The sequence below is a fragment of the Haemorhous mexicanus genome, chromosome 3, assembly GCF_027477595.1.
Source record: "Haemorhous mexicanus isolate bHaeMex1 chromosome 3, bHaeMex1.pri, whole genome shotgun sequence".
In the NCBI taxonomy this organism is placed as follows: Eukaryota; Metazoa; Chordata; class Aves; order Passeriformes; family Fringillidae; genus Haemorhous; species Haemorhous mexicanus.
This window is the reverse complement of record NC_082343.1, coordinates 34,824,333-34,851,347: the sequence shown is the minus strand read 5'-3', so window position 1 is coordinate 34,851,347 and position 27,015 is coordinate 34,824,333. Positions and strand designations below refer to the sequence as shown.

At 35.3% G+C, this 27,015-nt stretch overlaps 1 protein-coding gene across 3 annotated transcripts in view; it reads left to right on the top strand.

Annotated features, from left to right (window-relative positions):
* The window catches only part of TTC27 (tetratricopeptide repeat domain 27), a 112,820-nt gene that overhangs the window by 18,820 nt on the left and 66,985 nt on the right, over nucleotides 1-27,015 (top strand). For all 3 annotated transcript variants that reach the window (XM_059841331.1, XM_059841330.1, XM_059841329.1), the window contains exons 5-9: nucleotides 311-413; nucleotides 2,697-2,861; nucleotides 6,961-7,097; nucleotides 9,727-9,839; nucleotides 14,520-14,586. In XM_059841331.1, coding sequence (XP_059697314.1) covers nucleotides 311-413; nucleotides 2,697-2,861; nucleotides 6,961-7,097; nucleotides 9,727-9,839; nucleotides 14,520-14,586 — 585 coding nt within the window. The remainder of the gene's footprint in view (nucleotides 1-310; nucleotides 414-2,696; nucleotides 2,862-6,960; nucleotides 7,098-9,726; nucleotides 9,840-14,519; nucleotides 14,587-27,015) is intronic.

The following is a 27,015-nucleotide window of genomic DNA, read 5'->3' as shown; positions in this document are numbered from 1 at the left end:
TCACAGCATTTCTTACCAGATGGTGGTACTAAAGATTTGCAGGGTTCACAGAGCAGTTAGAGAAATTGATAGAAGGAAAATCCATAAAACCCTTGGAGCACTGTAGACCTGCGTGGATATGTTCATCTTTATGCTAGGTTATGGTTGTTTTTTATAATAAAGCAGCTGTTTTAGACAGGTTTGTATTTTTAGAAACTAGACTTGAAAAGACCACAAAATCTGTATTTTAAAACCACTTTCTTTTTTTTTCTTTTATTTTCTTAAAGTTCTATAATTGTTTTGAACTTGAAGTATCCATATTTTCTTTCAGACTTTACCTTGGTGGACTCTAAGATGTGTAAATATTCACCAGCAGTTGTTGGAGGAGAGATCACCTGAGCTATTTACTCTTGCCCAGGCCTGTATAAAACAAGGTATATTTCTAATTACTTATTTTATTGGCTTGCAGCATCTCTTTTAAGATATCACAGGGGAGGGGAATTTGTAGTCATAACTGTTGGTAACTGCAGTTACTCCAGGTAACTGCAATGACTAGAGAGGGAACAGAATTTCACTTAAGTTGATATGGACTTGTAAGGTGCTTGCTATTTTTCAGCTTCTCAGATGAAAATGTGATTGTAGACAAAGGTTTTTTGACAGTGACTTGTTTTGAGACTCTTGGATATGGTTCTCAGAGGTAGATGATGTAAAATACACCTGAATATTTAGTGAGTTTCTTTCTGGTAATTTCTGCTGCCTGGTGCATCTTTCCAGTTTGTTTACTTTCTCACTGAAGCTACTGGTATTTCAAACAAGTACCTTCATATTACATAAAATAAATACTTTTAAGCCTTTTATTGTCTTTGAGTAGGGCTTAAATAACCCACTTGCTTGTCTATATCAAGTTCTCAAGAAAACTTTGTGTTAGTTAGTAGAGAAAAAGACCTTCAAATTCAGGAGAAATGACATTTTTCTCAAGTGTTAGGTCAGTATCATCACCTGAATAGGAGACAGCTGCAAGGATTCCCTGCTGTTCTGAAGCAGCCATCATGCAAAACCAATGGGACTTGGTGCAGTTTCCCATTCCTTTGGCCATGTGCCAAACATGATATGGGATGCCAGAAGGATGTCATAAACTTGGGACATCAGTGCTTCTGGGCCACTGCATCACTAGTAATGATGTGAAGCTTTCCTCAAAGGTCCTTAAAGTCTCAAAGTGCCTAAACCTATCAAGCACTGTGAGTAAATGGTATTTAGGCAGTGCTAAGACTGCTTCTCAATGTGCCACTTGAGCTCATCCTATGGCTTTAGCACAAGTAATCTTGTATTCAGCTCACTGAAACTTGCTAGCTGTGGAAAGTCTAGTTGTAATGCACAATTAAATACTATAACTTGATTTCTTTTTCCTTTGAAATTATATTGTGTCACTCCATTCAAAAGTTGAGGTTTTGTATGGTTTCCACTTGTACTTGCATATCCAGTATTTTGTAGGCTTGGAGTAATATTTTTTTAAATTACTAGTTTGTGATTTTTAAAAAAAATTTAAATCTCATCTTTGAAAAGGCTGTTACTAGGCAGGATTTATCTATATAAATTTTGATTTAGTGAATTTAAAAAGTTGTGTAAAAACTATATTCACACTTAGCAGCTTTCCATATTAAGTGAAAGGTTTTAAGGATTAACAAATACAAACAAAAAAAAAAAGCCTAGGAGGTTTAAACAGTAAAATCTCCTTGTGCTAGATTTGACTGCCAATCTCTAAATTAAAAAAAAAAATCAAAAAATTTTTAAAAAGTGTTTAAAAAATCCATGATAATAATGTATTTTATAGTAAGACTTTTTAACACCATTAATAAAACTTATTTGAAAAATTAAGCATCCATTAAGAAGCAGCCTCAGTGCTATAACTGGCTAACCCGTTTTACTTTTTAAGAACTGTGATGCTGTAAGCTTTTTTGGAATTCTTATTACCTAAATATTTTTGGAAAATGCAGAAATAAAGCATGGAGCACAAAACCCACTTCCATTTGAGACTAATCAGATGAGTAATTTTCAATTTAATGTCTGTATTTGCAGGAATATTCTCTTGTAACTTACTGTACTTTGATAGAACTTAAATATATAACAAATACAAATGCTTTTATGCTGAATGAAAAAATTCAAGTCTTCTTTCCTAAAGACTTCAGATCTGTTCACAAAGGTATTTTTTCCAGTTCAGACGGAGAACATGATCTTTATCACTCAGGAAGTCAATAATTATTTACAAAAGAAACAGACAAAAACTCAACACATGAAAACCAACCAAACAGAAAATGTCTTATAAATCCTAAGCCACCATTCAATGCTTGATCTGCTGTTGAAACTTTAATTAGAAGTTTTGTACTTAAGGGGTGGGTATTTGCTCAATATTTTGTTCTTATGTTCTTTACAAGGTCCAATACAATTAGAGTTGTTTGTTTTCTGCAGAGGTGACATTTCCCACTTCAACTTTGCTGTTAAATATAAGCAAAGATTGGACTTTTTTCTGGTAATAATCCTTAGATATAAAACTTGATAAATGCTTTAAATCACATATATCTTCAGTACACTGTTAGTGAATTTTTAAATGTGTGAAAGAGCAACAGACTTTCTCTCATGGTATATTGCTAAAATGGTATTTTTAAAATACCATTCTCCTGAACTGCATTCTCATCTCTTTTCTTTTTCTTAATTTGCAGTGACAGAAGCAGAAGCTTTGTTCATAGGTGGTGAAAGCTGGCACTTAGCAGTTCAGTTCCATCTTGAGTCTGCCTATACATTTTTGTTTTACTATGAATATAAAAAAGCTAAGCACTGTTTCAATATGGCTAAAGACATAACAAAACTGCAGATTAATCTTACAGGTAAGTTTTGCTTGTAAAGTCTAGGAGGATGATTGGTTGGACCAAACTAACCTATGGCTTGTTGGGGTTTTTTGTGACATATCCAAGGAATAAATAACTGTACTTTGAAAAAGCTTGATCTTTTAGTAAGAATTAGGTCTTACTTGTCTTCCAAGGATTAGTATTGCTTGGAAGAGAAATAGGACATCTAGTTAAAAAAAATCATTCCTGAATGGTTATTTGAGAATTTGGGGTATTATAAGCATTTTTCCTAGTGTTTCATGTCAAATTCTGTGTCTAGTTGCATCTGCTGGTGTCATGATGAATATTTTTTGTTTTGTTTTGTTTGTTTGGAGACACTTAAAAAGGTGTCTGCATGATGATTCGATGAAGTCTTTCACCTTTTGTGCCACTAGCCTAGATCTGCTCTGTGTAAATAGCTTTTAGAAGTCACTCCCAGGACGGGTATCATCATGGAAAATAAGTAGGGAAGTTAAATTTCTGATGAACAGAAGTCACAAGAAGTCAATCACTATGGAGACTTTATAATTATCCTTTCAGAACGTATTCTTTGGTGTCAAGAAAATCAGAGTGCTGCACTTAAAACCTTCCATGTATAGATATTGATCTATGAACTAGCTGGTCCTGCTAGGCAATCAAAATGACATAAAACCATACCTTTTCTTTGTGAGAACTTATGATTGTACCTGAGTAGAAATACAAAAAATCTTTTTCTAGTTTTTTCTTGTAGACTTACTAGAGGAAAGTGATAAGGAACTGAAACTTGCAGCTTCCTTACTTATTATATCACTGTATGTCACAAGGCTCATGCTCCTTCATATCTAGGCTGGACCTGCAGCTAATCCTATTTATACCATGAATCATTTAAATAATTTAACTTAAAAAAACCCCAAGCCACCAACCAGCAAAAAAAAAAAAACCAAAAAAACCCCAAAAAAACAAAAAAAAAAACAAAAAAAAAAAAAAACACAAAAAACCCCAAACTTAAAACACACACACAAAAAAAAAAAACCAGATAAAAACCCAAAGAAACACAAACTCTCAGAAATTATGTGGAAGTCCATGCTCATTTATTCAAAGGTTTTAAAAGCTTACTTTCAAGAATGTGTAATGGAAATAAAACATAATAGTTTATATCTAAAGGAATCTGTACATTTCAATTGATCCTATGCTCTTTTCCCTATATGCAACAAAATCTGTGCATGTGGTGTGTTCCAAGTGTGGCATTTATTGCCAGTGTGGTATTATAAAGTACTTTTCTTTAAATGAGTCAAAAATTTTCTTGGTTTTTTTATTAAAAACATCACTAGCTATGATGATACTCTAGCTATAAAAATGCAATTAACTGAGAATAAATAAAGAGACAGTCTTCATGTTGGGTTTTTTTTTTTTTTCCTTTAAAGGAGATCTTCACATTTGGATTAATAATTTCCTTAAACCTAATTTAGAAAAAACCTTCTTGTTTGGAGAAGGAAAAAAAAAGATTGAATGCAGTGGAATTATTTATATTTTTTATTACTTTACCAAGAGGTTATGATAGTCCCAGAGAAAGATTGTGGTGATACAGTATCTTGGAAAAATGTTGTGAAACTCCTAAATGTTCTGTGGTTTATCTCCATAAATCTATTAACATAGTTATGTCTAACCTGAAGGCAAATGAACTGAACTGAACATGTGGGAATTGCTGGCATTCTAGACAAATTCATTTGACATGCATGTTTGGGCTAAATGGGAGGAATGTTGCATCATCGAAAAAGACTGTGGTTTAATGTAAAAATCCAATCTCTAGCAAAGACATTTTTAAGCCTTTTGGGAGGGATTTCCTTTTTAGGAAAGGATTTGGAGAGGTTTATGTGCATTAATGGTTGTAATCCTTACTAGCTGAGTATTGTATTACAGCATGGAAATATGGAAATATATACTGTTCTTACAACAGAGTTTTTAGAATCAATATTTTCCAAAGTTATTTCAGTAATATGTGAATAAATCATACTTGGTTTGTGTAAGTTTTTTAAGTCTCCTTAATCCAAATATGTGTAGTGTTCATCTTTTATTGAAAAGTATCATTATGCTCCTCACAATGAGTCATAACCATCAATAATAACTCTACAAAACAATTTCCAATATCCTTCTTGCATGTAAATTTAATGAACTGAAGAGTAGTAATCCAAAATAAATTTAAGATCAACAGCTCTAGAGGATTAATAATGGTGAACTCTGAGATCTGTTAATTCTTTTCATACCCAGTAACACATCTCTGGGAACATGTAATATGAAACAGAAAGTGAAGTTTCTGTTTAGGTTCCTTTTACTTTGTAAGAGGATGTACCATAGAATGTGAAGGGTTGAAAGGGACTTTAAAGATCAGGGACATTTGTCAGTACAGCAGGTTTCTCAAGGTGTTATCCAGCTGGCCTTCAACACTGCCATGGTGGTAGTGGTATAAACCAACCAATTTTTTTCTCAGCTTTAACACATGTGGTACATATTTTTCAGTTAAAACCAGTGTTTTGTCCCTGTTAATAGCAAGGAGTTCTTAGGTTTAAAAAATGGGGTGGGAGGTGTGAGAGCATAAACAAATCCCAGTTTCTGAGTGGTAGTACGCAATTTTATTGGTATCCAGAATAAGTTTGCAAGTGTTTCCTTCAGCTGTTTAGGCAGTAAGACATAACAAGAAGTAAATTGCAACATAGTGATTTTCAAGGAATATTAAAATAAAGACTTGAATGCCACTGTGTTAAATTAGTATGAATCATTAGCCAGGATTTTTGCTCTGTGTGTCTCTCTGCAGTGTGCTGTGTGATTTTCAAAGTGATATTTTTAGAACCTTTTTTATTTCTTCATCAACTCTTAATACAGGGCTTTTCCACTGAAAGGGGCAATTGGCAGAAAAGGAGAAATCAGTTTAATTTCTGGCTTCCCTACTCATCTCTTTCCACTTTCAGGAAGAAAAGTGTGTGACTGCTGTTTCAGTCCCTCTGCTGGATTAGGGTTATGGACCGTGGCCTCATCTTCAGGCCTTTTTCACATGAGCAGTCAATCATCTTTACCTCAAAGATTTTATATACTGAAAATTTTTCCAAATTATCACAAAAATAAGGACATTATTTCATCTTGATTGATTCTGCAATAGCAGCAGATGGATTGCTAGCAGTGGATTAGCTCTCATTCCTCCATTTGAAACTGTCTGAGCATCGTATCACAGTAATAATGAACAAGCAAACCTTTAGATTTTATAGAGTAATTTTTAGCTCCATTTTGGCTCTGGTTAGGAGCTAAAATTCTATTATTTTAAGTTACTGTCCTGAAATTACTCTTTTATTTCTCTGCATTTTGCAAGCAAGTTGCTAACAGAAGAGGAACAGATGTGTTTTTCCTTACAATTTGGTATCTGTGTCAATTACTCCTTTAAAAACTAATAAAAATTGTCAGTGGTTTCAATAAGGAACTGAAGAAGCAACACTGAGTGGAGTTTCACACTGTGCATTCTGAATATTGGTTAATTCATTATAGAGCCTTCGCTGGTTTGCTGTTTCACTCACTCCCAATATTACTTTTACGGTATCTTACATGCCATTTCTGGTAACATCATGTCTGTGATCCTTCTTCAAAGGATCTAACTCTTCAGGTGAAGATTTGAAATATTTAAAATGATGTCCTGTAAGATATTATGGGATTTTCATTTGCATAATTATCTCCATGTATTCACAAACTTCTAGCAGGCGAATTGAACAATTGTTTCTGGTTTATTGCTTGGAAATAAGCAGGGAAGTGATGAAACGTGATGATTATGAGTTTTCAAAATGCTGAGTTATGGGGAATTTAATTAAAAGCAGCTTTGCAAGACCTAAATAGGTGTGTTTGTGTGTTTGCAATGTGTATTACTTTGTGTGCTTGCTGGCAGTGAGAACACTGCAAAAAGGCTAACCGCTGCTAAATTTCATAGGTTTATTCTCCATGTATTTCTCTATTTTGTCTGGGTTTTTCTTGGTAGTAACTCTCTAGTATATTATTAGATAACTGGGTTTCAGTTATCTAATATGTTCATTAATATAAACATATTTGTTTATGTTCATTAATATAAACATATTTTCTGTAGGTGCTTTGGGGAAGAGAACACGATTTCAGGAAAAATACGTTGCACAGCTTATTTTGGATGTCCAAAGAACAGATGGATTCTTCCTTCCTCACAGTGAACTAAGTCCAGCTGCAACACCTCTAGAAAGCTTGACAATAGTATGTATCTGAGAAGAATTGTTTTAATTTCTTAAAATGAAAATCTTCTGAGGCTTTTGGTGGGTGTCTACTAGGGAAAAGTGTGTTGTGCCTAGAGAAACTTAGCTGGGGTTTTTGAAAGTTCATGAAAGAACTGTGGCTCAGTAGTTTGCCTAGTATTAAAGGACATGGGGTAAAACAACATATGAATGTCTGCAAGACAGATGTGGCTATTCAACTAAGAGCATATTTGCAAATATGATCTTCTACAGTTCATGCATTAATTTTTAGTGACTAAGAATGATGGAGCTAGGAAAACAGGTGAGAGGCAGATTTTCAAAGTAGCCTGCAAGGCATCACAGAATTTCAGATTCCTGTGGACTGACAGACGTGTTCAGTTACAGTGCAAAGATAGGAAATTGCTCTTCTTATTCCTGTGGCATGAATTATGTGAGTTGGTCCTACTGATCTTAAGGGTGTGCATGATGACTTCAATTATAAATTGCTTGAGAACCACTGTATTGATTTAGGATGGCATTTTTCCCCCATAAGGAGATTTAAATTTATTTGAACTTGCTAAAGAAGCCAGAGATTAATTGAGCCATTATGGTCCCAAGTTTATACTTCAAGTAGGAAAGCCTTTATTAAAAAATACTGTGCCTTTGTAGACTTCCAGGTCAAGCAGGGATCTTAAGCAAAAAAAATTGTCAATACTTCTCTATTTCTAAATTGAATGCATAAATATCTTAGAGACTTATCTAGAGTTTTCTTGTTTGCCCATTACCACATCCTTGGTGTTGCATTTGATTTGATGAAACAAGGTTGACTACACGTTTGACAACTTAGGCTTATGGTAGAACTACATATGGCAACCCCTTATAGGATTGTGAGAGCTCAGGGGAGGCTGCCTGGTGAATACCACACTTAGTTATAGACTTCAATTACAACTTACCTAAATGATAGGATGCATTGTTCTCAGAGTTCCTAACTGGGTTATTGTTTGAGTGTTTTTTCCCAGTTACTCACAAATTTCTGAAGTATTTGCTGAAAGCCTCAGGCTTTAGGTGATGCATAAGGACTATTGATATGAAGGGGTATGTTAAAATAGTTTGATCAGTTTTAAACAATTCAGAGCTGTTTTTATGTTTTGAGGAAGGTCTTTTTATATCTAGGAATGGAAGTCACACTTTAAAGCTTTGGCATACAGTTGCAGTTGAGTTCAGTTGATCAATATTCGTAGTGAAGCTAAAGTAATTAGTACCGTTTATACAACTTAGATTTTTAAAATTATTTAGGCCTGAAGGAGGAAATTGTAATTTATGTTACACCTGATGAAGTATTATTATACTAGTTCTAAAATAATTTTCCACTGGAAGTGGTAGATAATCTTTAAATAGTCTAATACAGTAAGAGAAGAAAATGATGGTAATAAATTTGACTTTAAAACTGTGACTATCTTCCTTATCCTCTTAAAATAATGTGAAGAAAATAAAAACTTATTTTCTTCACATTCTCTGTCAAATCACAATTTCCTTTCATTTATGTAGTGATAAAATACTGTTGATGAATGCATATAACTCACTTCAAAGCATTCCTGTTTGCCCTTTGTTCTTCTGTGGACCTTCATTTTGATCTCACCAACGGAAGATATGAATGAGAAACAGCTACTACTGGGACACTGAAGGGAAATTAATAGGAAATTTGAAAAACTGTTAATATAAATCCATTATCTGTTTTTAATAGTTTGTAAAAACTACTACTGGTAACTAAAAACCAGAAGTATGATAATTGGTTTCAGGACCAGTTGTTTTGGTTTGGGTTTGTTTTTCAAGGGAAGAAGGAAGAAGTAGTATTACAGCTACTTCCTCTTTGCTTGCAGCCGAGGAAATCTTTCATTGTTTTCAAACAAACACATTCTATGAACATGTTAATTTGCACTTTTCAGACATAGATTACATTATTTTCTTCTTCAAGTTAAATAAATGATAGACAGTGAACTACAGGTGGCATGTTTTTTTGTAAAACTAAAGAGTCTTTAAATAGAAAGTGTTCTGGAGGAAATTTTTTTGGAAAATTACCAGTAGTTGTCCAGGAGCAAAGGTTTTCAGAATGTGCTGGCTCAGTGAGGTCTTTCCAATCTCTAGGGTTTTTTTAATTTACCTTTACTGCCAGAAGTCATGGCTCCTGTAGTTGGGTTTTACTGATACTTAAAAGAGATATCCCTAAATTCCCACATGTCCAAGGTGGCTAGCCTGAAAATCCACATTAATGGCCATAACATCAATCTGTTGCAGTTGTCTGTGCGTATATAATAGAGGATGAACTTGTTGATAATTCTGTGAGCAACAGTTTGAAAAGGGAAGCTGCCTTCAGGCTTATTTAAATAGAAAATTGATATTAGCTAACCTTAGAGTTGCTCTGAATGCTGTTCCTCATCCATAAGAAACAGTATATTTGTAGGAGAAATGTTTTGGGTGATAATTCCTTGTACTGGTTTCATTACTTAGTTATTCTATCATAATGGTAAATTACTTTCCATTGTGTCATTCTTTAATGGTAGTATTATCCTTTTTCAAACAAGTCTATATTTTTTCATATTTTGAAGGCATAATTTTGTCTATTTTAAAATATTCTTTTTTTCTTCCAACAGAATTATGATTTAAATGATGACACGGTGCTTAATGAGATAAAATTAGCAGATGCTGATCAGTACCAGGTACCTGATTTGTGTGCAGAAGAGCTTGCTGTAATCCTTGGAATATGGTAAGTTGGTTTATGGTTACTTAAAAAAAAAACCCAAAGAAACAACTGCATGAATCATTGTTACAATGAAATAATGAAATGGTGAGTTGATGGGACTTTTTTCCCTGTCATATAGTCTGGCTAAAAGGCTAAAAGATTTGCATTATAGATGGATAACATTTTCAGTTCTCTCACAGTGAGCTTTAGTGTCCAGTTCAGAATTTCAGCAATATTTCATTAATAGCTATATTGTTGTTTTATCTTTAAAAAGCTTCATATTCTTTTTGCTTCAGGTTAATTACATTTCAAATATCAGCTAGCATTAGCTACCATACAGTGATAGCACTTTGGTAGATTTTGAAAACATATTTCAGGTTCTGCAGTGGGCATTTTCTGTGAGGATCAACCATCAAGCAAATGCCCTACTATTCAGTGAAATGGGAATACTTGTATGTATTCAGTGTCTTTTGCTAGTTAAAAGCTATAGTATAAAGTCCTTGTGATTCTGAACCTTGGGGGTTTTTCTTCCCCTTTTAGAAGTTATATGCTTCATGGGTTTTGTAAATAGCATAGGAGAACAAAAAGCAGGCTTGAGGTCTGAGGATCAGAAGTTATGGCATGTAGAAGTATAATATATTCAGTCAGTGACTTTGGTGCAATGTTTACCATCACAGACTGTCAAAGTGCTTTTCCCATCTATGAGCTGGAAAATGATGGAATCTGTTAGATCCAGTTTGAGGACCATGTAGGGAAGAGTGGATTGACATAAATTCTTAGCCCACTCACTTATAGTCTTCAACACTCTGACTCAAGTCAAGGCGAAGCCTGTCCCTTCCTGAGGACCATTTTCACGAGGACTTCATTTTTTAATGCAGTATTGTTTTATGTTCAGATTACATAATCCTTCCTGTTCCCTCCCTTCTGAAGAAAGTTTTAATTTACCTACTGCTCTTTTTCTTTTTTTTTCTTTTTTTTTTTTTTTTTTTGAGGGCACAATGTGAGTTTTACATCGGCTGGCTACACAGTAGGTTTCTCGATCACAGTGTTTGCGTTTGAAACCGTCATTGTCATGTTCTGAGCAGTGGCTAGGAACCATATTGACTGCCAGGTGTGATTGGCAGGGCAAAGCTAAAGAGAACCAACCAAACCAAATTCAGTATTGCTTTCCTATAGGAATGATAAAAGCCATTTAGTGGGTGGGGTAACATTAAGCGACTGAAGCTGTCTCAGTCAGAGATGGAGACAAGATTTGGGATCCAGCCATGTTGCAGAAAGGGTGTTGTAATAGGATGCCAGCTTTGTGAAGTCTTCTTGTAACAGAGCAGAGTTTAGGTTTGGATTGCTGGCTGTACCCTTGGTGTCCATACTAGCTACTGGTATGTCAGTGAGGAAGCATAGACATGTTAAAGCATTTAGCATTGGCTTTTAAGCAAAACATTCTTCTCAAGCCTTCTTGTATAGCAGGTTCTGTGCTTTAATGCATGAGGCATGCAGTTCTGGAGGGTAAATGCTTCATTTAATAATTAATTAGTTAGCTTTAGAATTCCTGTAAACTGTTTAATTTTTAATAGCTTTAGCAATGTTCTTTAACATTCTTCATCTTTCAAAATCAGTTTTTGAAACAAGTATGTAGTCACAATCCAGAAAGTGGTGTTTTGATTGCTCTTAATTCCACTGTTTCAAATATGGGTCATTAAATCCCAAAATTTGGAATTTATTAGTTAAGCTGGATACGTTATCCATTAGGCTGTCAAGGTAGACCTGATTAATCAGATTTAAGAATTGGTCGTAAGCTACTGACAATTAGCTTTTGCTGTTTTACAGAAAGTACCTTTTTCCGCTGCACAGTGCATCTTACTCCAAGGTTCTGTTTAATCTCTCTAAAGAATGTCTGTTTCTCATTGTTTTCTTTCCCTCTTTTATTTCAATAAACTCCTTAAGATTCAAGAGTGGCGAGAAAACAGCCTACAAAACTGAATGATGTGATGATTAGTGACTTCTCTTCATATTGTTATGAAAAGATCCCTCATCATACATCTTTCACAGTAGATCCTAAATTCCACTCAGATTTCAACTCCTGAAATTCTTTGGAATGAACTGGTTTATCGGTCCTTGAAACTAGAGCAAATACAGGTCATAGAAATTAAATTTTCACAAAGTAGTCTGACAAGAACTAACACAGTCATTAGAAATGCTTAAAACTAAGGTACAGTTCTACTCTAGATTCAGATTCAAATTATAGCTTTAAATTTGATTTGATTCAGTACGGAAAAATAATTAAAACAATTTAGTTGTTCTCCTGTCTTTCAAGGTTTACAGTTCTGCACTTACTTGTCTTCGGGCTTTGTAAATTAATGTGGCAGAAATGGAAATCAGAGATCTATTTTAGCACTGTTTTTATCTGGAAGAGCTGCATCTATGAGCTTCAAAAAGCTGTGACAAAAATTGATCTAGAATAAGAAGAGGAATAATCCTTCCTGCTTGAACCAATTTGTTTTTAGGATGATGAAAAATAAGTTCTACTTTTGTCACAATTTAACTGTCCCTTGGTTTACCTGTGCTTTTCAAGGACTATGGTCATGTCATTTAACATTCTAGTTGCCTAACTGCTGTTGAATTGGTATAATCCTTGAACTTTTCTTGCTGCCTTTTTTTCCTCTTTTTCTTTGGTTGTCTCCCTCTCCCCATGCACAGAGAAACTTGCTGTTGTTTACCTGAAGTCAGTTGACTGGAGTTGACTACATCCAGTTGACTGGAAGTCTGTCTGCTACCAGCTGGCATTAGATATGGAAAAAATGTTTAACTGAAGCAGTGAAATTCTTTATGACTTTCCTGTTTGCATGAAGATTTTCACAAGGCAGGGAAAAACCATTGAGATAGATATCTATATATAGATATTTATCAGAATTATTTTCCTAGCAATGTTATCTAAAACTTTCAAAAGAGTGCACCAACAGTTTAGGGTTCTTTTTTTTTCATGCAGGGAGATGAGGGAAAATTTATTAAAGTAGTAGTTCATAAACTTTCCTTTATGTCCTTGTGGCCACAGTCAAATAGCTTGCTGAAGCTGATGGTATTGTGAAACATCAGCATAAATGGTATGAAGTGTGTGTGGAACCTCCATCATGGGAAGTCAGGGGAACAGAGTAGGTAACAATCTGTCTGGAGAGGTTGCAGGAAGAAGAATTGGAAGAGCTCTCAAGCTACATTCTAGAAATTGTTGTGAGTAGTCTGTGTGTATTTAAGTAGAAGAAATCATGCCTGAAAAACCAGGCAAAGTAATCTCCTGTTGTGGTGTGAAGCTCTGCTTTCTCCTTGTTTCCCCCCTGCCCTCTTCCTAATGGCTGTCTGTCCAGTTCCACATTCCAGCTAGGGCATCGTGTGATTGGCAGAAGTTCAAAAGATGCTTTTCAGACCTGGAGTCATTGGCCTGTCCAGGTGTCATTGTCCCCTGAGACCCTCCCCCTTTCACCTGGTTGGTGGCTTACCTGTCCTCTCCCTCCCACCTCCCGGTGAGCTTAAAAGGTGTTGAGGCCATGTGGTCCGGGTCTGTCGGAACTGTACTGAGATTCGGATCTGTGTCACCTTGGAATAAACTCTGGATTTAACTCTCTGGCAGAACCCGCTCTCTTTCTCTTCACCATCGCCTGAACTTTTTTCACTAGAGGTAAACTGTGTTCCTACTTCGTATGGGTCTATTCCGAGTGCCTGCCTGCAACTGCCTGCGAGCTAAAGGTGTCTCTGAGGAGAAGTATCCCCAGCAGTCATCTCTAGCACAGTGCAATCAATAATCTCCCAAGTTATGTAGAGGGGAGTAATCTCAGTCTATAAGCTATTATCACAATAAGTACCTTTGCAATTTTAGCCTAGAATGTGAAGCCTGCTGCAGAATTTAGTGTGATAAGTTTGGGCTTATGTTTATAGCCGTTATATGGCTTTGGTCACAATCCATCATCCGTGGTGCAATTTCGGAAATATTTTCACTTGGTATCTTCGGTTTTAGCAGGGAGCTCGAATTAAAGCTTTTGTGGGGTTTTGTGCAATTTGGTGATATCTCTTGTAATATGTTTGTAAATGTTGGGGAGCTGTTGTATAAGGAAAACGTTCACTCACACAGAGTTGTAAGCCAGATTTTTTTATCATCTCTGTAAGCGTATCCAACTCTGAATAAAACAATTTTAATTCTCACCTCTGTGTTTTCTTCTGATTTTCCCCCTGTGAATAGTTCAAGGTAAAGGTAATGCTGGTTAGTGAGAGATGGACTCCTGTGGCCATGTATTTTGAGTGACTAGGAGGGTGTTTGTCTGAGATTACCCTTCAGCACTACTTTAGCATTAGTACTTTTTTTATTTGTACAATCTGCACTCAGTTAATTATAGAATTTTAACTTAAAGCAGATCTCTGTGAAAGCAAACAGATTTTAAACGTTTTTAGGATAAGTGAAATTGTTATTCCCATAAGCTTAAACCAAGTAAGACATTTCACTTGACAGTGGTGTTGGGAAGGTACTTATAAAATATCTTAGTCCTCTAAACGGTTCTTTATTTCTGTGTGTTCTAGGTCATTTTCTGCACAAAGCCTACTCCCATTTGTCATTTCCAGAGTGTCCTTCAGATTTCTGCAAGTTTGAAAAATGTGTTCTGAATAATGTTATTCTAAAGATGAAATCAGCATTGTTTTATTTTTCTTTTCTCTTTACAGTATAGACTTCCAAAAGAATAATCCAATACACAAGTTAACTGAAGAGGAACTTTTGGCTTTTACTTCAGTAAGTAACTTACCTGGCACTTAATATTAAGATTTTTTCACTTAATATTTAAGTACCAAGCAATAATCTGTCAATCACCCTAATCAGGAAACTGTTTGTAAACCAAATTTGTGTTAGCAGTCAGATGTTTCATTCATTTTTTCTTATTTCAAGAAAATAAACTGTGCTGAATTTTAACATTATTCTCAGCCATCATCATGCAGGAAAAACTTGACATCTAAAAATTTAATTTCACCTCAAAGCACATACAAAACATTTCCATGTGTTTTAAGTTTTATTCCCAAATGAATTATAGCATATGTGACTAAATAATTGTACAGCAAACTCTTCTTGTGACATTAGTGTTGAAGGTGCTTTTCTTTAAACAGCGTTCAAGAAGAGTTCTAAAGCAGTTTTGGCTTTATTCTGTCAGGTTTATTCAGTCTGTATCAGATGTTCTGCTTGGACGTGTTTCTTCCCAATTCAGTGGCTGATTTGCTGCAGAACAAATCTGTAACTTCCAGTGAAGCTTTGAAAATTCTCAGTATTTTTAATGTAATTATTTTTTATTATTTTTTTACTTACAACACAATTTGCTTCTGCCCTGATCTTTTCTGCTTTAGTGGGGTTTTCAACATCAGTTTAGATGGGAGAATGTAGGAGGAAAGGCTTGTCATTGTGTTGTCTTTTTGCTTACTTTCCACAATTGTAGACTTAAGTTTGGGTGCAGGAAAGGGGACTTGCTCTCCTACCTAAGCCTTGTATTAAGAGACTGTATTGCTGTAGTAGTGTCTTCTGAAAAAGTAAATTATGGGATCTCAGCAAAAACCCCTTGGATTTCACTTGAGCTAGAATCTTACCACTAACTGTTGCAGTTATGTGAAAAGATCAAGGACAGTAATCTAAGGTTAACTATGGTAATGTTTGGCTGAGGGTTTTTTGTAAAAGGAGGTTCTATCTGTGAAAAAAGATAATCCTAATCTTACTGGATAAATGTAAAATAGGTTGGTTTAGAAGTACTGTTTGTTTAGGTCCCTCTGCTAGCAGTATGTGTAAGAGGGGATGCATGAAGGAATTCAGTGAATTGCTGTAAAACAGTTTGGGTTTTGTAGGTTTTCTCTTTGTTGGTACAGTGATTGTAGTGCTATAATTCCTCATTATATAATTTTGAAGTATTTTGTTTTGAACTACAAATTTCTTCTGGGTTTGGTATGCTTTGTTTTGTTTTTGTTTCTTCCCAAAAATAGGAACAGAGAGCATGAAAAAGTTGAACTGTAGAAAAAATGAGACTGTCTGCTCTCCTGTTATAGTAATTGAAGTGTATTAAATATAAGAATATTAAAGAATGACGACCATTGAAGGTGAACAAAAGATTACAGAAATAATAAACACATATAAAGTAAGGAAATGTACACAAAAAAAAAGCCTGGAGGAGAGACACCAAACTGGTGGACTGAGTACTGTAAGCTTTTTTCAAGAATGGTGAAACTACTACAATACAGTTTTCCCCCCAGAAGTAATGTTGCTACAAATGTATGAAGTTTTAAGACATGATGTAATTTCATTAAGACAAACCTTGCTATTTTTGTTGTTAAGAAAATGTTAAAACAGCATTTAAAACTATAGAAGTAGGCTTTTCTGTGAAAACTTGGTTTTGCTTCTCATATTTTATTTCCAAACTCTATGAACATACACCTTGCTTCAGTCTCCTCACTACCATTATTGTTCACATCATTATTGGGTGGAAAACCAGCCATTATATACCTGAATCTTGAGATAGCTTCTCCATATTCTATCATTTTTATATTAAATGGAGTGATCTTTAACAAAATTGACCCTACTCCTGTAGTGGTCTACTTCCAGAATAAAGCAAGTCTATACTTCAAATATTTTTAAAGTTTTACAGCAGAGTAGAAAAAGTCAAGGTAGGTTGTGCACTAGGGAAGAGATAATCAGCGTTCCTGTCATCCTTTATCTGACATTGCTTGACAGATAACCTGTTAGAGCAGGTGTAAGAGATATGTTGGGTGAATTCTTCATCATGACGGGAAAATCAGACTGCATTTTTCTGCCATCTAGTGGCTGATCCCTCAAAAATCACAGGACAGCTGATTAACTTTTTAATTATTTTATTGCAATGATTTCGGGGAGCTTATTTTTTCATTTATTTACTTACTTATATTTTTGTAGAGCTGCTAAGTCAGCTATGGCTTGCTTCACACTTGTAAGGTCGGCAGTCAGGTTAGATCTCCAGAGAAACAGCAGAGAGGTCTGTGTAGGCTTCCCTATCACTTTGTGCTCAGAGTAGCAAAAAAGAAGGATCTATGGCAGTAGATGAATAGGAATGTTCATTTTACCAGTAATGCAAAATTCAGTCAACAGCAGTGACATACAGAAGTTGCTGGTAGTCTAAATATTAGAGTAAATAGTAATTTACCGGAGAGTAACAATTCTCGGTATCAGAATAATGTTCTTTTAAACTTTTACCTAATGTTTCTTTTCAATTTTTACCTAATGTTTCCATTAATTGGATGTAGGGACAATTGAATCTTAGAATTATTTTCTCTTTTAATCTTGACCTATGTTCCCAAGACACAAAAAGAACAAGTATGAATTGTAATAACACCATCCCAGATCTTTCCTGGGAGCCAAAAGCAGGAATCAGGTATTAGCTTATATGAGTTCTTTTCAGTAAATGTACCTTTTGTGGCTCTTGCATCTGAGCCCAAAATTGTGAATAGTCACTGCAGAATTTCATGATGAAATCTCTGAGCTTTTCTGTGTCTCAGATCTGAGTCATTGAGGCAAATCCATCCCTTTGTTCCCTGGCAGTAGGGATATTCTGTGTCCATGTTAACACAGCCTTGATGTGTTAACTCAAGCCTTGGTTCCTACGGTGTCTGCTAGCTGAGGAAATTAAATGGCACCATAGCTGTTTTCACTTGTATTTAAGGTATTTACCAAGCTTTGGCACTGCCAAAACAGGCAAATGAGCGCTGTATCAATGCTGCTCTACTAATTTCTTTAGCATCAAACTGCTCTGTGTGTGTGTGTGAGCAGGCATCTTCTCAGCCTACATGTGGATTCCTAAATCTGCAGGCTGGTTAGATGGTTGTCATGCATTCATCTGATATCTACTGAAACTCATGTTTCCTCAGAAAAGCAAGGCATTTGAAGTTATCTTAGGAAACTTGAAAAATTACAAGGCATTTTAATTGATCACTGTATCATCAAGAGATCCTCTTGCTCTGGGCACTGCTAAATAAGTGCATATGACATGAAATTTCTCTCAAGCAGACAGAATTAAGATCTATGTAGTACGAGAGGGAAAGGATGTGTCAAGTAGATGATGTTATCCTGCCTTGTACTAGTTGCAGTTCGGAAACCTGACATTCTAGACTCCCTTTTATATGTGTACAAGTTGAAAATTACTGGATCTGGAAGAGATATCTATATATCAATATCTGTATCTGTATATATATCTATTAAACAACATGACTTGTAATGCTAAAAATAATGCTATCAATTCACTGCTTGGTAACTGCAGTCAACTACAAAGGATTGCTGCTTTTCATTTACTGGAGTCACTTGGAAATAGTTGTTTTTGTCCTAAAAGCACTGTCTTCTGTAAAAAAGAATTGCTTTCAGGGTTGCTCATTTTGAAGCAACTTGTGAGGGTGTATGTAGTCTCATTGCTTGGGATAGCAGCTCTTGTAACAAGAATTTGGACTTAAATTTTGGCATGTTCTAGGCAAATCTAAACCCATCAGTATAATACTTCAACTTTCAAAATGTTAATCCAGAAGTGAAATTAGATGCACTAGATTTTTTTTTCTCCTTATAGTTCAGGTGTTGATACAGTATCTTTACATGAGAAGTAATGCAGCTTGCATTCTACATTTTAGCGTAAGACTAAACACAAAATAAAACATTTATTTCTGAGGGGGAATAAATATTATTTTTTTCACACTTAATAGTTTAGGGTAACAGCTATACATTTTTAAAATTAATTCTCTTATGGTAAGCACTTGGTCTTCTAAGAAAGCTAAGATATATTTTAGCAATCAAATATCACACAAACCACTTCAGAGACACAGTTATGTTGCTGGTGAACTTTCTGATTACCTAACTGAATATTGCATTCAAAAGCCATTTTAAGAGAGGGATGGTGGGACAGTAAAGCAGTAGTGAGACTCAGTGCTTCTCTAGTAGAATTACTGACTTCTTCCTTTTTATAAAATTTTTCGCTGGGGCTTTCTGTGTAGAATGTAGGAAATAGACAATGCAAGAAACCAAAGAACCAAATCAGTGCTGCTTTTACATTGAGATTTTGTAGCTTAGCTTACTCCCAGGTCCCCAAATTAGTTTTCCAATGCTTAAATGTGCTTCATTACGTTCTTTAAGTGGATTATTTTTAATGTGAAAATACAATAGTGATGTTCTGCTGCATTTTCTGTTGGTCAGCAGTTTTTCCCTAGAATTACACAGGTACATCACTGAGCTGTAAATCAGTGGCCAAAATACTTTTTTTAGAAAAAAAATCCTTTTAGGAAATGAGCAAAATTAAGCCTTAAAATAATTTCAGTAAAATATTGGTTGTTTGCATTATTTCAAATAGGTAATGCAAGTCAGACAGTATACCAAAGAGGACATGAAATGAACAACAGTGCTATGTAAGCGTGCATGATATTAAAAAAAAAAAATCAAAATTATATTTAAGGCTTTATAAAGATGTTTTTGATGTGAACATAAGTTTTACAGCCGGGGACTGCAAACTATTTCTGATATGTAAAAAAGTTCCAGGAATTCATGAAACATCTATTTAAGAACCAATAAATATTCCTTTGTTATAATTTTAATATTATGCAGTTCTTGCAGAGAAATAGAGAAAATATTAAATAGTGGATGGTGTTGCATTTTTCTCTTGCAAAAGAGAAAAATGTTTTCTTTTAAAAAACAAGCTAATACGATTAGACTCTGCATTACAAGTTCTTGGAGCTTCATAGAAAGCTTATACTATAGCATATAGTTTACACACTGGGAAAACAATGTTTCATAGTCTAATATGACAGTCCAACAAATATCCAAGATTAAGGAGCTCCATCTGGTCCTTAAAATTACCCATTCCATCTGTCGAAGCCCTTGAACAGTCCAGGAGAAATGGTTTTTGTGGTAAATGTGATGAGCACTTAGCCCAATGTGGGAGAATATTACTTTTTTCCCTTATTAGTGTATTATGATCAAGGGACATTGAGTGGCAGCAACAACAGTATTAACCTGTAGGGGACTGAGAAGAGAAAGTAACCAGCAACTGTGAAGGAGAAGTCTTGCTTTGTGCATCCCAAGTCTTAGACCTGTATTTGTATCCTTTGGAACCCGTGAAAGATGAGAAGGAAGAGAAACGGAACCATGAAAATTTAGTTGCTTTGGTTTCTTAAAATTCTGAGGCTTCTCAGGATTTATGGAGAGCTGAACAGTGGTTTTTTTTGTTTTGTTTTTTTTTAATCAAGTGGTGAAAGAGGGAAAAGGAAGCTCTGGCAATTCTTCTCTCTGTGGATATTTTGAGCAGGTGAGGGTAACTTTTTAAAGAGGGAAAAAACCCAGGGTAATAACTTGTATCTTGCTTGGACTACAGAACTGAAGTTATTTACCACCTTCTAACAAAAACAATGTGTCATGCTGAAATTGTTCCTCTGATACTGAGAGGGATACTGAGGTCTGATGGAGGACTTGGAGAATGTGGAAGGAGCCTGCAAAATCCAAGGAATACTAAGTATTCCAATGATGGACCAGATGGGAATGCTTTTCCTCAATGTTGAGCTACTGATTCCATAAGAGACTGTTTTAACTAAGGAATTTTAGAATGGTTGGATATTTTTTTTTCGAGAGGTGGGCATTTATTGAGTGTAATAGAAGCTGATGTTGTATGGTACCTTTGAAAATCACAGTGAGGGATTACAGTGCACATTTTATTGAGTGTGTGTGTATGAATATGCATATATGAAAACTTTTTCTGCTTTTCACTGTAGAAGGGCACTTTGGGAGGAGGGAGTGGAAGGTGGAAATGGAAATGCTTTGTTTTTCTCATCTTTTCTATGGCATTTGCGGTATTAATGTGGAACTAGGGAGCAATCAGATCACAGCATACGATATTTTTAATGCTAAGCCTTCCTATCAAAACTCTATAAAACTATCATGCCAATTTGGTTTCTAAAGAGAAGTTGTTTATATAGCTTAAATAAAAGCAGTGCATTTTTCTCTGCTGAGAAAATGGCTGCAGCTTTTTTATGTTTTATATGCGGCAAGAGTATTGAAAAGCTCATTAAGAGTGCCATGTGTCTCTACTGCTGTAACTTTTGTGGCTTTATAAAAAGTTTCTTTCACTTATTTTCTAAGCTGTGTTGCCCATTTTGAATAGCCTCTGTTGGTTACAAGATTATAGCACTGCAAAGGCTTTCTCTCAGCAAAGCCCTGCTAGTTACTGGTGAGACTTTTTTAACTAAATGAATTCAAAGCTAGTCTATTCTTTTTTCTTTTTTTTTTTTTTCTTTTTTTTTTTTTTTTTAAAGACTTTATACGAAAGTCTGAATCATTTTAGAGGAATGTCAGGATCTAAACATCTAAACACTTGCTAATTTAGTGCATGTATGCCTTCTGGCCCATCACACAGTACTGGGAAATCAGATTGAGTGTAGCAAAAGAGAAGCTGCCTCTTTCTGCTGCATGTGCAAAGACTCCACTGGATCTCTTGGAAGCTTGTTCACAAAGTATCTCGTACTTGGGTGTGCAGTGTTTTGTGGGTAGGAGACTGGCCTGCTGTTGTCAGTTATGTTTGCTGCATTTAGATGTTTCAGGGTAAAGTAACTGGGTTCTGTAGTGCATGTGTTGCAGGGCGGGGGTGAAGCTTGCATTCCATTCCAAAACTGGGATTAAGTAACAGTCTGTCTGAAGTTGGTTTATTTTACAAAGTATCAGATTTCAGCATAATTGACACTTTTATCCCTTTCAACTTTGTTCTCCTCTGTGGTCTGCATTCTTCCATCAGTCCATGGGATCCACAGCTCTGCTTGAATTATATCTTGCAAGAGATGATTCCTGATTTATTGTGTGCCTTTCTGAGCAAGAAATTTGGGATAGCCTTTCCTTTCTAGCATGGTGTGCTCTTTTGTATAATCAGTACAGAATTACTCAAGCAATAGATTTTAGTGGACTCACTGTAACTGCACTGGTAAAAGAACATGAAAATCATGTTTAAATATTGATTTTTTTTTTTTTGCTTGTCTAAGGGTTTGAGAAGTTAAGCAGACAAATTTGATGACAATTAATAACATTTTTTCCCACAGCAGCCCTTTCTTCTTCCCCTCCTCCTTTATCTATCCAGCAGCTCACTTATTTTTTCTAGCAGCCTCTCTGACAGCCAGTTGACATGTCCCAGGCTTCCCTTCCCCCTCTCATGTCCTTCACCAGTTATACCTCAGCAAGAAAATTTTCATTGCAACAATAAGGTGAAATTAAACCCCCTATTCAACAGAATGCTGTCTGAGGTATCATCTGAAGGAAATAAGACATTCTCACTGTTCTGTCTGATGCTTAGTAACCCCTTTTTGGTGATGTTATGATGATCAGTTCACATCTCATCAGTACTAGCAGTCACTTTCTTTAGTGACTTATATTCTCTGTATAATTCATTTGATTTAGTGACTGTTTTGCTATAGAGGGCGCAGATGAACTAAACAAGGCATAAATCCAATCCTCCCTTTTTTCAAAGTAAATTTTTTATTGTTTTATTACTGTATGAGGAAGAATTATTCTTAAAAATTTATATAGCTATTATAATGTCTTGCCCTCCTCTTCTCTACCTACCTAAATATCATCCCTTCATTTTTTTTTCTTCCTAACCCAATACTTCAAATATTACTCTAATCTTGCTTGTTTCATAGGATCTGAAAAAATAAAGGTGGTTGAATTCTTGTTTGCTAGTGTATAAACAACTTGAGTTTAATTTTCTCTGATTGTATCGTGTCTATGTTTCAACTGGAAGTAGAACATTTTTCATATCAGTTCACCAAACAGTCTTTATAGTCTATGTTAAAGAATAAATATAGAACAAATAACATATTTTTGTGACTTAATACATTTTGAGATAGGTTTGATTGCAGTGTCAAAGTCTTTGATTGCAGTCATGAAATATTGCAATCCCTTCCAAGGTGTCTGAAATGTGCAAGTCTGATACTCATTGATTCATTTGTCATCAGTAAAATGTCACTGTCTTGTTTTCTTGGTTCTTTTGGATGCAGTCAGTTACAGCTATTCTATTCTAGCTACTTTGGGAAAAATATAATATGAACTTGATAAGTAATAAAACTACCTTACCCCATTTCTGCATGGCTTTCTTTTCCCATTGCCCCAAAATTGGGGATGAAAAACTGAAATGGCTCTAATGATTCTTCCTTTCCTTAATTCTTTTTTTCCTTAGGTCTTTTTTCGTGTTGAAGTTTTAGGTAGCCAAGCTACTGGGAAGGATTTCTAATTGGTATTTTCTTTTTTACATTTATTGACAGTTCAATATTTTTGAGGAAAAAAAAGTGTTTATTCAAGTTCTAAGTCTATAAACCAATGGGCTTTTAGAAGGAGATGTAATGGAGAAAGATTTGAAGTAACTATTTTTGAAAAACTTTCCAAAGAAACACACCTTTTATTAATGGAAATATTGCTTTACTTGCTTAGCTGTCGTTGTTTGAGTAAGTTCTGTTCTGTTCAGCAGTGATCTTGGTTATGGTTTTGGGTATTGTCTTGCCCTTGTATGAGGAGTTTGTTGGCTTGGTATGCTGTGGAAAAACACAGTGCCCTCTAGGTTACAGAAGGACAAAGATTAAGGAGCTCTGATTCTGACATTTCCGCAGTATTTTCTTTCTTTTATCAGAAGCAGCACATTTAAATAGAAAAATGGAATTATGAAGTGCTGTTGGCCAGAAAGTAAGGTGTTAAGGATAAATTAATTTGTGAATCATTAAAATACATCTGTATAGAGGGTGTATGCACATTTATTTTACATGTATTTATAGAATGCTTGAATTCAAGAACAGATCACATATTATATGACTAAAGGGGGGAAGCTTTTATTCTTGCCAGTAGAACCCCATTGCTCAGCTGGATTTTTTTTCTTAGAGAAATAGATTTTTACTGGAATAATTTACAGACCAATAAAGCAAAGTATTTTTTTTAGTACTTAATCGTAACATCAAATATGCAGGAAAGCTTCCTAAGGTAATTCATATGCAGTGTTTGTGAGCCTTATGAAAAGTACTTTCCAGTTATGCAAATACATGAATAAGAAAGGTTTACATTCTATTGATGAAGATTAGCCCATTGCATCTGGAAATAGAACCAATGCCAGCTCCTTTAGTGGACTGTTCAAGCAATGTCTGTCATAAATTACATAAATGATGATTACTGTGGGAAATTTCAGACTTATTTCTGGTATAACTTATATGCCTAGGATATAATATATGTGATAATATGGTATAAAATAAATACTTTTGACATGTTTGGATTGGCTGCATTAATCATAGCAAGTAGAGCTGTCAGTTAAGAAGACTATTCAAATAAAAGCCAATAAAATATTTTAAAACTTCATGATCTGCATGTTTGAATTTGCAAAAATGTTTTAAAGTATTTGCACTAATGCTTTTCTATCTGAGAAGCTGAGATTTGGGGCCTTTTCTGAACAGAAATAAAAATCATTACACTAGGTATTAGTTAATATATTTTGACATATTTGAGATTTTACTCTCTTGTCTATATTATCCTCATGCATGTCTTGCATTAATTAAATTGGAGCTTGGGCTTTTTTCTTCTTCTTAACGACTTCATGTTTTGTGTCAGCTAGATTTTTCTTAAGTACATTTGTCAGAATTCTTTGGGCAACACATTCTCCAATGAATTCTGTCTAGTCTAGGCGAAAGATGAGAGAGAAAATATTTTTACAGATTTCTATAAATAGACTGTGAAAGATTTTTCTGTGCTGTAAGATTAGTTGTTTGATTTCATAACTGCAACACCAGGAGAGGGAAAGCATATGTCTTGGGTTTTGTACCTAATTTGGTTTTTTATTTGCTAGAAATCATGTTTTCTTTGCTTTTTAGTTTAATACCTATCTGCCAAAGCATTACTGTTCTGGAATAAAGGAATGAAATATGTTTAGAAATATGTTTATGTTTTTATTTTGAGCAGCTTGCATGGTCTGAAGCATTTAGCTTAGTAGTGAGTCAGAAAGCAAGCAGGACATTGAGAGGCTGGTGTAAGGACACAGTTCTCATCTTACAGCTTATTGTGCAAGAACTGCAGTGTGTCTTTATGTGTCTGTATATTGTGTGTCTTTTCCTGATCTATAATAGGCAAGTGTTCATTTCTGTGTCGTGTAGCTGTAATAAAGCTGGGAAGTTGCAAACCATAGAGGTGCATAACTAAAAAGATTGCCTCTTTCATTTCTCAAAGTAAAATGTCTATGTAGCTTCTTCAGACTAGACATAAGGTGGACATTTATGAAAAAGGTGGATAAGCACTGGAACAAGTTGCCCAGAGATGTGGTAGATGCCCCATCCCTGGAAATATTCAAGGTCAAATTGCATGAGGCTCTGACCAACCTGTTCAAGTTGAAGATGCCCCTGATCATTGCAGGGAGATTGGACTAGATGGCCTTTAAGGGTCACTGCCAACTCAACCCATTCTATGATTCCTTGTCCAAATTTCATAGTGATTTTAATAACTGCTGTGGTTTCTGTGCATAGTACACTAATCAGACACTAGACTGTTGTGTTTGAATCTTAATCCATTACAGTTCATGCTTGTAGCTTCTTTCCAGTCAAAGCACAACCCAGACACTGCCATTTGTCTCTGATAAATATATTCAGATTATAGCTTCTCTCTTCACAACTCCGTCAGATTTAGGAATGCTATTCACTTTGCCCACCAAGGCAGGATTTTCTTTCATGCACTCCAGCAGTCTCTCACTCTTTCCCCCACTAGTATTAGTCACTTGTGCTTGTGTCAGCTTCCCTTTTCGTTTACTCATCCATGCCATATTCCTCTCAGCCCTTCTTTGTCAGTGCTTGCTTTTTGTTTATCTTTCACTCTTGCTCTCATCTTCCCTAATTTCTTTCTTGCTAATGTATTGCTGACTACTTTTACTCTGTTCCTTCCTCACTTTTGGTTGCTGCTTAAGGAGTTACTCTTCTTTCAGGACTACTATGTCGTCAGGCTCTGAAAGGAAGGTGGCAGATGTTTTTTGCTCCTGGGAACTAAACTTTTCCACAAAAGGTTAAAAGCCAGGATGCTGGTGGCCTCCAGCAGCTTGATCCTCTTGCATGTGAGAGCAATAGCTCTTTAAAGAGACAAAATATTTCTGCTGGTGAAGTCAGGAAGGAACTGAATGAAATAGAAATCAATCTTCTAATGGACATTGAGACTTGCTAATACACTCTTTCTGGGGAAACTGTTGAGGCCATCCTAGAAATCTCACTGAAATTGTCATCTCCAGCCATCTCCGATCCCCTTAGCCCACCAAGCAGTAAGTGAGGCATGCCTCTTGCATTAACATGTCACATTACTTGTGAACACCAGGTATTGCAGTGTGTAGACTGCTAAACCATAGAGACCATTGTAGGCAGAATTCCTGTGGTGGATGCTGGCATTCAAAACGGGGAAAAGCCAGGTAAACACACTCCCTGTAGAGCCCTGTCTGGCGTTGTGTGGTTTTTCTTTTACTGTGTCTCACTATTCTACAGACAGCTGTTCTTACAGACTGAAGGTTGGAAGGGTGTTTTATAGAACTTCAGTAATTTGTTCTGACATAGATGAATAATAAAGTCAGTGGCAGCCTTACTATAAATCACTGGTCTAGGCATGTAATTATTCCTGAATTTTTTTGACTGTGCCTGTTACAGAAAAAAATGTGGTAGCTGATTTTTACTAGTTAACATCATTGTAGGATTGGTTCACAAAAGGGACATGTGCATTTTATAATGTAAAAGTTGTATGCAACTGTTATTCTTCTTGTGCCATTGACTAATGTTAAATTTAAGAAATTATGAAACCATTTAAATTAGTTCTTTTCAAGAAAATAATTTAATGCCTTCTAGTGAGGCTGTGAAGGGAATTTTTAATGCTTCATTTTTTTGGCAATTTTTATGATTGTGCTCCAAATCTGTCTGAGAACAAGTATTTTTGCTACCCTGTATTCTTTTCCTGCAAAAGATTCTCAGTTAAGGCATTTCAAGCGTAATTATTGTAAATGGATATTTGTGCTAAGGTTATCATTGTAGAATTAAAGACAAAAGTTGCTGTTAGAGTACAAAATTTTTGCAGCATCAGATAACAACAATATATAAAGCAGCATTCTTCCAGAGGCTGTTGATAGGCCAAATAAACAGGAAGTATCACTGGCAGTCT